This window comes from the organism of the source record quoted next, unplaced genomic scaffold, assembly GCF_019419815.1.
Source record: "Pyrus x bretschneideri cultivar Hongxiangsu unplaced genomic scaffold, Pyrus_bretschneideri_v1 Contig4, whole genome shotgun sequence".
In the NCBI taxonomy this organism is placed as follows: domain Eukaryota; kingdom Viridiplantae; phylum Streptophyta; class Magnoliopsida; order Rosales; family Rosaceae; genus Pyrus; species Pyrus x bretschneideri.
The window spans coordinates 6,033,744-6,048,904 of record NW_025999723.1 but is presented as its reverse complement, the minus strand read 5'-3'; the positions used below and the strand labels follow the sequence as shown (position 1 = coordinate 6,048,904).

Here is a 15,161-nt window from a genome sequence, read left to right as displayed (position 1 = left end):
AACCAATAGCATATAGTTGCCACGTTACACACGCGAGTTGATGCCTGACCATGGATTAATTCATATCTTAGAAAGAACAACCTTAAATATTGGCATGGTAATTGGATAGTAATCAACTTGAAGAAAAAGGAATATGATTGTTATTGGTGGATTCATAACCTTAGGCTATCATCATATTAATTTGTTTAAACCTTCATTTGTTGTGTTTTCGTTATTCATATTCCTAGTTTGATTATAAGTTGGAGTTTTAATTATTTTTCGTAATCAATTAATCAATCATTTGTTTCTTAATTAAGAAGTTTCGCGTAATCAGCTGGTTGAATTGGTATGAAAAGTAGTCTCTATGGGATCGACCTTGTATTTGCATATATTTCTACAATTGATTCATGTGCTTGCCAGTTTAATTTGGTTTAAATTAACCAATTATTTAGGCTAGTTTAAATATACATCACCTTTCATTGGAAGAGTTCAATTTTCGTGAATGTTAAAATACTGACGAAAACTAATCATGCTTATGCACCTTGTTACAGGTTCGATCTTCATCAATACTCTTTTCTCCTAATAAATAACTATTTAATCCACTAACGTTATTATTCTACTAAGAATATTAAAATGATTAAGAGTGACCTGATACAAAACAAAATAAAAATGAACTGTTCTAAAAGTACTCCGGAACTGACATCTAAGAGCATCGTTAGATGTTAGAATTTTAGATGAAATGTCACTATACATATTTCACATCAAAAGTCTACAAACTGAAGTGTTATTTGCTGAATGGATTTGAAGGCTTTGTGATTAGGAGTCAAATTTATTTTTAATTCGTTTTAATGGTGCGTCTTTTATTTTGCTAACATTTCAACCAATAAAAATTATGTTTCAACAATTTTTTAATAACTACAATAATTTAAAACTCTATTTAAATAGGAAATTAACATTTAACAATTTGGTTAGAGAAACACAAAATTAGACATAGAAATTTAAATTGTCACATAATCATCAATTGTAATTTAACTCTCATAATTTAGCATTTGTTTAAAGACGGTCTAAAACATGTATTGCCCACAGAGACACTTCCCTGGTTTTACTCACCAACTCAAAGTCATGAAAGTGGGTTCTTTCCACTGACATTTAAGAAAAGTTGTCTCCATCAAAATTTTAGAAACCAAAACACGAAACTCAACCCAACCATACGTAAGTAACTGTGTACTAATCAAACCATTAATTTCCTAACATGGCCGAGTTTCCACATCCCACCTCCACTCTATTCGGTGTTCCCATCCGAATAAACTAGTTTCCGTGATCGATTCGACCTGTAAACCATTTCTATTTATATTTATAACCAAACAAACACGTAACGACTTAAAAGGGGTTTAATATCTTTGCAGTGCGGACTCGACAGCCAACGCTCGACATCGACAGGTAAAGGTAGATAGCACGTTAGATGGTGGCACGTCTTAACAGACTCAAAGACAGCGGAGTTTACCCACCTCTCGAGTTCTTAACTTGAACGAATTGTAATGTGGGTTCATTTGGACGTGTGGCAATGTGGAAGTGTGACGGATATCCGTTTGGTTTTTTTTTTTTTTTTTTTTTTTTTGGAGAAAAACTAATGACAATGGTTGGAAAACTTTGAGTTTTAACGATAAGGACAAAATAAATGGTAAAGTGAATAGTAACAGAATTGACTTTTTAAGGTAACAATATGGTTTTTTGTTAAAGTAAACAGTATGAGAAACTTTTCGTTAAAATTCTCATTTTTTTTATTTATTTTTTATTTTTTATGGACGGCGACAATAATGACAAAATCTTATTTACTTAAGTGGAATTAGTTATATGAATTCTTGAACGCCACTGTGTTTAAGTTTGCGTTAAGTCTTCTGTTAGCTTTAAGTACTTCATGTCTTTTCCTAAACTCTCTTTTCAAATCTTCATGGGTCTTCCTTTATAGCTTTTGCCCTGAGTCTCTGTCTTATATTCACATTTTCTACCCGAAACATCTCTTGATCTTCGTTTCACATATTCAAATCATCTTAACCGGTTTTCTCTCATCTTATCTTCAATTGCGGCCACTCGTGCTTTATCTCGGATATCCTCGTTTTTAATCATGTTCTTTCTTGTGTACCCACACATCCAACAAAGCATTCTCATATTCGCTACACTCATCCTTTTTGCACGTGTTGATGCTTGACCGCCCGACATTCCATGGCGCAAAGCATGCGGGCTTTATTGTCATCCTACAAAATTTTCCCTTGAGCTTTAAAGGCATATGACAGTCGTGCAAACACCCAATACACTCTTCCAATTCATCTGTCCAACTTATATTATATGGTTGAGATCTTATCCAGTTTTCTATTTTTTTGCAAGATAGATCCAAAATAACGAAAGCATTCACTATTAGGTACTTCCTGATTTCGTTCGGCTTTCTCAATAAAAATAAATAAATAAATACTTGAGGAAATGATTTCCGCAATCCACCAATGGATAAGAAATCTACCTGTTGCAAAGATAGTATAATAACCTCTCTAAAGCAAAAGACATTTTTCAATATTTATTTACAAACTCAGGTTTGAAGGGGAAAGTTGGAAGATTAAGTAAGAAAAAGCGTGACATACAAATACAAGCTTAGTCCAACTCGTCAGGGCCAATGTTCTCTCTTCCTTGGACTACAATACAACCGAGTGAGTAATTGCGGAATTGAACACACACGAAAACCTCGACCCTAGAGAAGTACCACTCTGGCCAACATAAAAAATAAATACCCGAAATCAAGTAAACGCAGTTGGTTGAGGTTCGTAATTCAGAGACCGAGCGCGCTTGGTAACACTCATGGAAAGAAGTAGACCTTAAAGAAGATTGCCAGGGCCAGTTGCAAGAGAAATGCAGCAACCACCACAAGTGAAAAATCACTCCCCTCCATATTGGACCTGAGATTGAAGGCAACAAAGCAAGCAGAATACCCACCAACGAGAACTATAATGATCCACCGAAGAGCCTCAACTGGGATAAGCAGCAGAAACTGAAAATGTTCCCGGAAAATAAGTATCAGATGACGGAATAATAGATTGAATGATAATATTAATAATGTTCCGGCTAAAACACAACGTTCTGCCTGAAAATGAATACAAACATGTGGCCTGGCAGGAAAGAAAAGTCCCTGCCGAACATCATTTCCCTGAGTGTCAATTAACTAGCATTCAATAATCCCCAAGAACCGGGAACATGAAACATTTTACCCTAAACAGATATTTATTTCCCCTCAATTTGAGCTTAAAAGATGGTACTTGGATGAGTCCAGTTCAGCACATAAATATTTGAATGTATTGAGAGCAACTCATCCAAAAGAAGATTACTTATTTCTGCTTTTGGCCTTTCAATGATTATCAATATTCAAATGGAGAGTCAAGAAAGGGGGAAATGGCAAAACACAAAAACTGACATAAAGGCAGAGGAGGCAAGTACTTACAGAGGCTGCAACGAAAATGAAGAGAGAGTATCCCCACATACACCAATACCGAACTAGGCTGGCATTTGCGGTGCCCAGATACTGTATCAAGAAATAGAATGCCAATGGCACCAAAATTGCATAACCGTAGACTGAGTAGGCTGCCAAACTCATATAACTGACATTAAACACCCAAGAGGTACTGCTATCTGTGCGCTTGTCCATGAGGTAGGTGGCACAGTTACCAAGTGCAGCAAGCACAAACACCAACGTAGTGGAAATCCAGATTAGCCCATATCTACACATTACAGAAACTCACGCGAAGAAAGCCAAATGTTAGATGCTCACGTTTACATATAGCTGCGCACAGATAAAGAACATACTGCCTTAGTATTAGCCTTTTTCACAAGTAGCTAGATTTCCTTCTTGTGATTTAACATAAATTTTGCAGATGAGATGATGCAAACCTAAAAATCAAAATCCAACCTTACGATGTTACAGAAGAGGACATTGTGTATGTATTTCTCAATATTTTTTGACATAATCTTACCAGCTATTTAATCTGAATAAAGCATAAAGGTGAGAGCGAACTCTAGTCAAAAGCCCACATGAGAATATCAAACTCTTCAACTGAAACTGAGGATCATGATTCTTTCTTTTCTTTTTTTAGTAATGAAATAACATGTACATAAAAGAAACAAAAGGAAAAAAGGGAAATAAAGACCAGAAACTCACAGATCAGGGTTGGCATCAATTTTGCTGAAAAAATCTCCAGTATGGGGATATAAAGAACTAAGCAATCTGGTTAAGATAACGTCTGTATCCACATTGAAGTATTGTGTGTATGATGCGATATTAAATACTCCCCTCCAGTTGTTTGCTGGTTGTTGCTCAAATGTTTCTGCATGGATTGACAGAACGAGAGATCATCAGATACAAAGCAAATAAAGTAGCAGATTAAATAAACATAGAAAGAGAAGAAAATCCACCAATAATCCTTTCGAAATTTGATTTGATGTCCCAAAAAAGCAATAGGTTAACAATGCATTTAGCAAGCAGATAAGGTCAAAGACATTTCTTGATCCTAAATTCCTAATACATTAGTATACCAGGCTCCTACTACCACTCAATCCAAAAGAAAAGTGAAAAAGTATGACACTCATGAAAATCATTTCATAGGGGGAAGATAATATGCCAGCTACTTTATTTGGGGTAAGAAAGCATAAGAACCTTGATAATGTACATAAAAACTCATGTGCAAAGTTACAAAGACATTAATCTTAACATCAATCTGCATTATTCTGCAATGAAAAACTCAACTCGGGGTTGAAGGAGGTTCAAATCCTTCCGCACTCCCCAAAAACGAGTTACAGTTCAGGAAATAGAAAATAACTCCAGGATTTGTTCCACTGCTGATTAATTAGGTTTCATGCTTTTACAGCACTCAACTTTAACACTCAAAATACTAAATTCACCAGAAAATAAATGAGGATGATTGTTGACTAAGTTTTGCTGTTTTCTTAAAAGTAAATCTACATATAAAGCACATGAATGTAAATTATCCGTTTGAATGCCATACCACTTGTACTTCCAACAGTTTGATAACCGCCCCCTTTCCCTCCTCCATTACTATTTGGCGGGAAAATTTGCAAATTCGCGTTAGGTGCTGCATGAGTTCAAAGAAAATTCTTCAAAGCAGGAAACAAACAATGATTCCAGTGAACCTTCACCGGACTTTTACTTTGAAAAAGGAAATAAAGAATAATTTAAAACACAGTGAGCAAGTATAATACCTTCATAACTTGTGGTATTCTTTTCTTTATTTTCGGTAACAGCCTATCAAGCCCAAAAGGGGGAAAAAGGTAGAGTAAAGATAAGTGATTTATTCGACATTCCAAAGGGAAAACAACTTTCATAGCTTGGGTTCATATCGTTAATAATTCTTAGTAATATAATTAAAAATTGCAACTATTACTTAGAGAATGGTTGTTTAAATTGGAAAGTAGTTATATTTAAATGGAAATGCATCAAGAAATATAAATAATTGTAAAAATTACTAAGAAATTCCTCAAAATCTCAATTATAACTAACTGTAAGTAACACTTTGGCTGCTCCGAAAAGGGGCAAAAATTTAACCAAACACTGTCATTGACTTTCCCTCATTTTCTCGGAAAACAAAAAAACTCTAAGATCAGTCAGCTCACAAATTACATTCATGCAACGAAATTATACCTAATTGTAAGAAATTATTAAGAAAATCCACAAAATCTCAATTATATCAAACTCTAAGCTTCACATTGGCAGCTCAGAAAAGGGGCAGAAGATAATAAAAAAATGTCGAAACCACAGATTATCCAGAACTCCAAAATTTTCTTTTCCTTCACTTTCCCTCATTTTCCCGGGAAACAAACAAGCTCTAAGATCACTTAGCTCACAAATTACATTCATGTAAAGAGAATCTAGACGCACCCAATCAATCATGTACAACTCTACAAGTTCGATTCAACGATTCGCGAATTGGTGGAAAGAATTACATAAAAAAATCAAACTCAAAATCGATCAGAGAACTTACAGGGACTGAGCCGAGCAAATGGCTGGTGGCGAGGCCAGAGTAGGACTCATCCATTTGAGACGGAAACCAAAACGCTGCGTTTCGAAGCTCAGAGAGTCAATGGGTTGAGATTCCGAGTTCGAGGGATCCGAGTCGGGAGCTGGAACTGAGTCAGAGAGACCAGCCCCAGGAAAGACGTTGCTTTTCGTAATTTGGAAGGAAGACAGCGAAAAGACGACCGAACGGTTTTAATTTCACTGCACGCGCTTCTTCCGTGCGCGCGTTTACTTTGCTTTCCAACTGTTGCACGTGACTGGATCATGGATATCACGTGAGCTAAAAATATATGGTAAAATTAAAAAGTGTCTGAGCCCGGGTTCGAACCGGGGACCTCTAGTGTGTGAGACTAGCGTGATAACCGACTACACCACCCAGACGGATGCCTATTGATATTCCAAGCAAGTTATATGGAGAAATTGTAAGATCTTTGGGTTCAAGCATTTTAATATGATTAAAAGTCTTTTTAGAGAAAAAGTTATTAGGTTTCTAATGCACTTCAAGAGTCTTTTCTAGATTCACTTACATTTTCACTAAAAATTGATTTCAAAAACATTTTCACTGTTTCTTTAATAACACTTCCAAACAAGTTAATTAGTTTTTGATTTAAGTATAATTCATGTTGTTCATATTTGAGATGATTTTTAAAATAAGAGATGAAAGTTTTACTTTTCTCTTTATGCATAATTCAAATGCATTTAATTCAGATTGATTGTTTCATCCACCATTAAGTTAATAATATAGTGAGCTTGAGATCCTTATATGAATTAATATGTAAACCATTGCACCTCGTAGAGAAAAAAAAATCCCTATCAATTTATGGAGAAGATTGTTAGATACTTATGTTCTTATATGATGCTAGTGATTTTGTTCATTAATAGATCTAATGATTTCACCAACTACAACACCGCGGAAGGAGAATCATTTATGTGCAAAACACGCCACGCTGAGATGCGTATTGTGAGTGTTTCACATTAGAGATAAAAATCTAAATTAAGATGTTTAAAATATCTTTATCTATGCAGTATCGATCTCATTACAAATCCCGTTTTATGTAAAATATCACTTTGTTAGAAATTACAGGGAATTGTTATTAGCACTCTAAAAATCTCATTCTACACTCATCACAAGTGAAATTTCTTTTCTAATTATAGAAAGTTTAAAGTGCCAAATGAGATTTTTGGAGTGCTAATAACAATTCCCAAATTATAAGAATATTACTTTATAAATCTCTCAATTAACACTAACAACTACATTCTTAATCTAGTTTTATTATATTGGCACAGTGATTATCTCAGCATTGTATTAATCATCCGGTCATTGTCCGAAATCATAAACAAATAGACCACGCGTTGCCGCCTGGCGGGACGCAACCTTACCAACACCTTACCCCCGTTTCGTCGCCATTTCACAATTGACATCTCCTCTTCGTCTTCAATCTCCCGCTTTACCAGTGAGAAAGAGTGCGGTTTCACAGTCTAAGACCTTGTGTGGCTGTTCCAAAATGTCCACCACCTCCATATTCCGCCTCCTCCACCTCCTCCTCCTCCAATTCTCTCTTTCCTCCGTCCTCGCCGCCCACCCCAAACCCCTGACTTCCCCCTACCTTTCACCCGCCACGATCCACCCAAATTACCAAAACATGTTCAAATTCTTCAAGATCTTCATCTACAACCCAAACAGCACCTTCCCCTTCACCTCCCCATCCCAATCGCTCTTCTACACGCGCCTCCAGGACAGCCACTTCCCCACCGAAAACCCTGAAAAAGCCCACCTCTTCTTCGTCCCCTTCCCCTCCGACCTCCCCCCGCGCTCCGTCGCGCGCCTCATCAGATCCCTCCGCTCTGAGCTTCCCTACTGGAACCGCACCCTCGGCGCCGACCATTTCTACCTCTCATGCGCCGGCATCGGGTACGAATCGGATCGGAATCTCGTCGAGCTCAAGAAAAACTCAGTCCAGATCTCGTGCTTCCCGACGCCGGCCGGTAAGTTTATTCCCCACAAGGACATTTCGCTTCCGCCGGTCCCGAGCACTCCCGCGCCGACGAACAACACGGCGAGCATCTTGGGGTACGCCAGGTTCGATTGGGTCAAGGAGTCAACGTTGGTCAACCAATTGAGCAGCGACCCCGATTTTCTGATCGAATCCAAGCCGTCCGATCCCAATACCTTCGCGGACAGACTCGGCGGGAGTAAGTTCTGCTTGTTCGAGTACGGAGGAGGCGAAGTGTCGGGGATCGGGGAGGCGCTGCGTTTCGGTTGCGTGCCGGTGGTGATCACGGACCGTCCGATCCCGGACCTGCCGTTCTCGGACGTGCTGAGGTGGCAAGAGATCGCGGTGTTCGTGAGACGTAGTGGAGGGGTAGTGAGGGAGCTGAAGCGCGTGTTGGGGCGCGCGTGCTGGGAGCGGCACGAGAAGATGAGGGAGTTGGGTGTGGCTGCGAGTCGGCACTTTATGTGGAACGAGACACCGGAGCCGTTCGATGCGTTTTATACGTTGATGTATCAGCTGTGGCTGAGACGGCACACCGTTAGATACGTCAGGAGAGAATGAGCTTACGTACGATGGAAGGATTTTTGTGAACATACCATTTGATATGGTTGTTCGGTCTCACCTTGGGCCTAATGCAATTATATTTTATTTGGATGTTTGATTAATGTGTGCTTTGATTAGGGGGCGGCCCAATCAAGATAATATAATCATGGCTGTAAATGGGCCGAGCAGAACCGATTATTATTGTGCTTGAAGTTTGGTTTGTTTAATTTTTCTGAGCTCAAGCTAGGTTTGCTTGGTTCTTGCACACCTTAAAAAATTCTAGCCTGGTACCGAGCTCAAGCTGATTTAAGCTTTTTTTTTTGTAATAAGTTGGGTTTGATCGTGTAAAAACTTTGCAACGTAAGAGTGGAGTTGAGTATCATATCAAATCTTTTTAATAGGGAACAATATAGTTGATTAAACTCTACATACTTAATACACTCCACATTTACTTTTTCAATTAAAAATTATCTTAATATATATTGCATACTTTCTCATAATACCCTTACACTCCGCATTCTCATACACCTAATATTTTCCACATTCACCCCACATTCCTTAAATCTTATAATACTCATTTTCAATTTTTATAAATTAAATTGACTTAGGATTAAAACCCTAACATTATCTAAAAAGAGAAGTCTACAATCCGATCTGTTGAGCTTGAGTTTCACTGGGTCATCACGTTCAAATCTCCTTTTCCTTGTCTCTTAAGCCCTTTGCTAACAAAAAAGGAGTTCTACTAAAAAATGGCAACTGTGCGGAATTTAATAGTGCAAAAGTAAACCCCAGAAGATGAATAAGAACGGAAAAGGCGTTGCTGGGTTGGCCTTCTATAAAATTGGGTAGTATGGAAAGCAAAATCAAGCTTAAATAATTACCGATGTCGTTGAATAATTAAAACAATGACAGATATGAAATTTTACCCCATCTGAAGCTTCCAAAATATTGATATCGTGTTCCATTCGTTAATTTTTTTTTTCTCAATCAACGTGTTTATGGTTTCAATGGTTAGAATTTTATTCAACAATAGAGTGGCGGGTGAGAGGGGTTTTAATAGTTGAAGAAGATAAATAATACTTTAAAAGTAATTTGGGATGTATTTAGAAATTTCTTATTTTCTTTAAACCTCATAAGGTCGAAATTGTCATTGCATAGTAGGTTACATAAGCCACTTAATATTAAATTTTAATGTGGGATGCATTCAACATTATGTGGGGTGCTAATAAAAAAAACCATAGTGTAATGTAGTAATCACTAATTATGATATAGTGTTCAATGAAGATTGGGCATATTACGATAAAGAGTCCATTAAACTATATTAATGATATAGAGTTTAGAAGGTTTGGATTCCATCCGGATCCACGTGGTGGGATTTTAGAAATCTTTATATTTTAGTCATTCATCATATATTGTAGAGAGAAATTATTTAAATTTTTTTATTTAAAATTAAATTCAAATAATACCTGAGACAAACTAGCTATACCAACAATGAACGTGAGCATATTTAATGTCTTCACAAAAAAAATCCGAAAATGATCCCCATCCGTGTTTAGCAGCCTCAGCCACTACGTACAAAATAAAATAGATTAAAGAATCCGACGCAGTGGACTGAAGAAGTGGTTTAGTTTCAACCCCAATTCCTTGATCTCAGTCCAACTTTTCGTTCGATTCAGATCTAAACCACCAACTCCACTCGCCATGGCGGAATCAGGTAATACTACAAAGTTACGATACAACCCCGCCGCCGCCACCTCCTCCTCCTTCTATCTATTCATTTTGTTTTGGTTTGTTTGTAGGTGGCGATGGCTCCTCGGCACCGCCTCCGGCGACTCCGTACGAGAAGGCACTGGACGCTTTATCCTCCTTGATCACAAAACGCAGTCGTGCCGATAAGAGCAACAAGGGCGACCGCTTCGACCTCCTCTTCGACTACCTCAAAGTCAAAAACTACAGAGCTTTATTCACTAATTCAACGACGTCGTATTTGAGCTCATGTGTGCAAATTCAAGTAATTATTGATTAATGGTGTTTTACGTAATAATATGCAGATTCTGGAGTTGGAGGAGCCTATTGAACAGATGAAGATTATTCACGTTGCTGGCACCAAAGGCAAGGTATTTACACAATTTTACATTTTACTAATTGAACTTCAACATGTACATGCTCGATGAAATGTCCCAATGAAAAAAATTCTGGACCCGTCACTGCTTGCGAGTGCTTAAAAAATTATAAAATATTCGGTTTAGAGTGCAGACGGTTAAAGAAAAGTATTAAAATCGCTAACCTTTATTGTTAATATATTTGAAGTTACAAACTTTATTTTTAATAGTGTGATTCTGTATGTATACACTGGCTTTGGTTACTTGTTTCTGTATGATGAGGGACTGATTGCTGTTTTATTGTTTTTGGGTATTGGAAAGGGATCCACCTGCACCTTCACAGAGTCGATATTACGCCATTGCGGCTTTCGCACTGGACTTTTCACGTCTCCTCATCTCATTGATGTTCGAGAAAGATTTCGGTTGGATGGGTGAGTCTGTCTATTTTGTATAGGCTAAGTAGTTTTATGTCTAACTTCCATGTTAACAAGTAAGCTTCATGTAATGTTACCTTTTCTTGTTTTCATCGAATGATGCAGTTTGGACATCAGTGAAGAGAAATTTTTAGCATATTTCTGGTGGTGTTTCGAGAGACTTAAGGTAATCCATGTGTGATATTTTTAATCTTTTGTTTGCCGTATTTTTGAATTAGCACATTTTCGTTCTGCTGTATACTGATCAATGCAAAAGAGTGTCCATTCTTGTATCCTGAACTTTTTTAGTTCAATGCTTTTGTCTAATTTGTTTAATCATGATGGTTATGTCAAACATGAGCATGTATTTCAAATGCAGGAAAAATCTACTAACGATATACCAATGCCTACCTACTTTCGCTTCCTTGCCTTGCTTGCCTTTAAGATATTTGCAGCAGAACAGGTTTGATGCATATCTTCTTAGTTGCTTCCATATAACATCCTTCCTCTCCAGAAATGTTATTGATCTCGATGATGTGAATCAGTAATGTTGCTTTTATTTTGATCTACTATGCAGGTAGATGTTGCTATCTTGGAGGTAGGGTTAGGCGGAAAGTTTGATGCAACAAATGTGGTATGTGAAATGCATATTTGAGTACGAGATCCATTATTTTGATTGCTTTGGAAATAACCAAGTATAGATGCATTAACATTTCAGGTTCAGGCGCCTGTTGTCTGTGGTATATCTTCCCTTGGATATGACCACATGGAGATTCTTGGTTAGTGTTTTCTCAAACCTATGTAATTACATGTGAGTAATTGAGGCATTTAATTGAAAATACAAATATAAAGAACATATGCAAATGTTCTGTATTTGCAATGTGATACAATTACAATTTGGCATGTTATGGTGTCAAACTGTCAATTTGGGCCATTGATCAAGTGGAAAATTGTTTGAATGTGTGGTCCAGATTGTCAATCTGGCGCCACAACATGTGAACATTGATACCCATGCCCACAGGTGTCTAATACGCATGATTGCTTTTGTTTTCTTTGCTGGATACTATAAATAGGAAATACTTTGGGAGCAATTGCTGGGGAGAAGGCTGGAATCTTCAAGGTTTTCCTTAAAATTACATTTTCTAAATGCATATGATGATTGGCCATATGTCTAACAGAATTTACACTCACTTCCGTTACTGCCCATTTTTCTCTTCTTTCAATTCAGTCTAGGGTTCCTGCCTTGACTGTGCCTCAACCTGATGAAGCAATGCGTGTACTGGAAGAGAAGGCTTCTCAGTTGGATGTAAGTTGCAAGATGTTCCCTTCATTAATTTTTTCTCAGAACTTGAAAATGCATGATACAGAATGAAAGAAATTTGACGTCTCTCTAGAAAGTGTAATATACAAGCGGTCATCTAATAAGTAGATGAATTCCTAACAAACAGATAATTAAATCAAAGTTTTGAGACAGGTTCCATGCGCATATTTGTTTTAAGAACCCCTTTAAGTACTGACATGCTCTTAAATCTTCACTCGCATCCTTTGCTGCTTAAGCCTCAGCTTCCATTCTTCTGCAATCCTAGGATACTTTTGATTATTGGAGGTCCTGGGATTCTGAATTTAGGTTTGTTATGGACTACAAAGTTGCCAAGTCATAGCTGCCATGTTCGAAGGAACTTGAGGCCTTTTTGTAATTGAGGGATGCCGTTCTATTTGACCTACATGTATAAGGAGTTTGGCTATATTCTAGGGATATACCTTCCATCTATTAAGCAAATAATATTTCAACAATTTGAGGAGTTACACTATGCCAAGCCAAATTTAGCTATTTTGAATTCGGTATTGATGTTCTTATAAAGAAATATAAATAAAATCATTATTGATGCAGTTACTTTGTTTTGAGATAAATACAAAACAAAAAGAATGTCTTCAATGAACTGAGAAATTATGCTGGTTCCAGGTACCCCTTCAACTGGTACAACCGTTGGATCCCAATATGCTGAATGGCTCAAAACTTGGGCTTGCAGGCGAGCACCAATATGTTAATGCTGGTCTTGCTATTGCCCTGTCCTCTACATGGCTCCAGAGGACTGGTCACCTTGAAAACCCAGAACATACTGTAAGTTCTATGAACAATCAATTCTCCGTTGTATTCTTGATTTCTATGTTGATTGATTTATATACATATCCAAATGGAATAGACCCCTCTGCCAGAGCAGTTCATAAAAGGACTAACTGCTACAGTCAGTTTACAAGGACGGGCTCAAATAGTCCCTGATCGCTTTATTAACAGTGAAAGCCCTGAAGATCTTGTGTTTTATTTGGACGGTGCACATAGCCCAGAAAGCATGGAAATATGCGCAAGATGGTTTTCTCTTTCTGTTCAGCCACCCGGTACTTCTGGATCATCACATGATCCGGTACAGAGGCACCCTGTTGAAAAAGTCGGGAAGAATTCAGAACAGGTAGATGCTTTATTTTACAAGCCTTGGAGATCTTCATTTCCCTGGCTGTTACTGAGAAAAATTTGTTGATAAATACTTGCAGATACTGCTGTTTAATTGTATGTCAGTGAGGGATCCTCAGTTGCTGCTTCCGAATCTGATGAAAACATGTGCTAGTCATGGTGAGCATAAGCATTATTTTATGTAATCTTCTGAATTTACGTCCAGTAAGTTTTAAAGATCTAAAAGGAATTTATAGGTTAAAAATCATTATTGATTGAAAAATGGAAACGCATGGAATTTATATCTGCAATGAATTTTGTGAGAATCCGACATTGGAAAGTTAAGACGGACTTATAAGCAATTAGGCCACTCCCCTATTACCAAAGGGTTTTAGGGTGGAGCCTCAATTTCCTTCAAGTTTCATGGTGGTGATCCTAGAGTATTGATAATTTCACTCTTGAATGGTGTCAGAAACTTTCTCGAAGTATGTTTCAAAGAAACTTATGAGATTTTGGTTGATATTTTAGGTGTCTACTTCAAGAAGGCTCTGTTTGTACCAAACACATCAGTGTATTACAAGGTCGGTTCGCATTCCTTACCTCCGACTGATTCTCAAGTGGATTTGTCGTGGCAGTTTGCTCTTCAAAAAGTATGGGAAAATCTAATGCAGGGTAACAAAGGTATGTGACTTGTAACATAAAATTCCAATTAAGTTAACTTGTTCTTCAGACAACATATAATTCAGGGGTGCACTGTATTTCTCAGTTGGGAAGTGTTTCTATTTTTTTACTTTAATAGGAGGCGCTGACAATAGCGCAGCCACAGTTTGTGAAGAACTGACAGATGATAAGGAGATCGCTGTCAAAAGTTGTGAAAATAGTGCAGTTTTTCCCTCTCTCCCATCAGCGATACAATGGCTCAGGGACACTGTCCGACAAAGTAAATCTGTTCGTTTTCAGGTAATCTTGTTTTTTAATTTTTGGGAGATTTAATTTATTATCTTTCATTTTCATGGAACCAAGGTTTATATACCAGGTCCTTGTAACTGGTTCGTTACATCTTGTTGGCGACGTGTTGAGATTAATCAAGAAGTGAGGCGTAGTACGAAAGCTGAAACCCTAAATTTGCAAAGTCCTTCGAACTGCAAGATGTTCTGTATTCATGGAGTCATGAGAAGAGCCGTGAAACCGTTGTAATTTCCAACAACTCCGAGATGGTTCAGTGCCGACTGCCCTGACGTGCTTCTGCTACATGTTGCATGTTCTCAACTGCCACAGATTTCGGGTCGTCATTTCTTAGTGACTACAGTTCAATCAAGACAATGACACAAACTTTTGCCAGCATTTTGTTTTGGGGTGCGGATATTTCCACCCCCCGTATTGCTATAACCACACTTCTCAATTCTCTGTCTACAGATTTTCGTATGAAAGACAATAGGGCAAAATTACCCCCTCACTTTTCGTTCAATTTCAAATTCGTACGCCTTTCAATTTTTTTGCAGTTTCATACAGCGGTTCATGATTTCATATCAATGTCATACAACCGTTATCAGTCCGTCAAATTGGCCGTTATTGTGATGCGGTAAGCGCGGAGGCTACATTTAATTATTA

General features: G+C 37.6%; 3 protein-coding genes and 1 non-coding gene across 4 annotated transcripts; 2 read left to right on the top strand and 2 right to left on the bottom strand.

Annotated features, from left to right (window-relative positions):
- Window positions 1–2,804: 2,804 nt before the first annotated feature.
- Window positions 2,805–6,222, bottom strand: LOC103942875 (protein YIPF1 homolog). Its single transcript, XM_009353075.3, has 6 exons — window positions 6,015–6,222; window positions 5,236–5,278; window positions 5,022–5,108; window positions 4,178–4,343; window positions 3,464–3,740; window positions 2,805–3,016 (listed from the first exon to the last, which is right to left on the bottom strand). The coding sequence occupies exons 1-6, from the start codon at window positions 6,066–6,068 to the stop codon at window positions 2,825–2,827; spliced, it is 819 nt and encodes a 272-aa protein (XP_009351350.2). The 5' UTR covers window positions 6,069–6,222; the 3' UTR covers window positions 2,805–2,824.
- Window positions 6,223–6,356: 134 nt separating this feature from the next.
- Window positions 6,357–6,430, bottom strand: TRNAV-CAC. The gene has a single exon. It is a non-coding gene; the product is annotated as a tRNA-Val (tRNA).
- A 1,124-nt stretch (window positions 6,431–7,554) lies between these two features.
- On the top strand, window positions 7,555–8,604 carry LOC103942868 (probable glycosyltransferase At5g03795). The gene has a single exon (XM_009353070.3). The coding sequence runs from the start codon at window positions 7,555–7,557 to the stop codon at window positions 8,602–8,604; it is 1,050 nt and encodes a 349-aa protein (XP_009351345.2).
- A 1,507-nt stretch (window positions 8,605–10,111) lies between these two features.
- LOC103942842 (folylpolyglutamate synthase) lies at window positions 10,112–15,041 on the top strand. Its single transcript, XM_009353045.3, has 16 exons — window positions 10,112–10,300; window positions 10,386–10,528; window positions 10,638–10,703; window positions 11,010–11,119; window positions 11,228–11,288; window positions 11,481–11,564; window positions 11,679–11,735; window positions 11,820–11,880; window positions 12,175–12,221; window positions 12,330–12,407; window positions 13,065–13,223; window positions 13,306–13,569; window positions 13,652–13,730; window positions 14,079–14,231; window positions 14,350–14,510; window positions 14,587–15,041. The coding sequence occupies exons 1-16, from the start codon at window positions 10,288–10,290 to the stop codon at window positions 14,644–14,646; spliced, it is 1,596 nt and encodes a 531-aa protein (XP_009351320.2). The 5' UTR covers window positions 10,112–10,287; the 3' UTR covers window positions 14,647–15,041.
- Window positions 15,042–15,161: the final 120 nt, after the last annotated feature.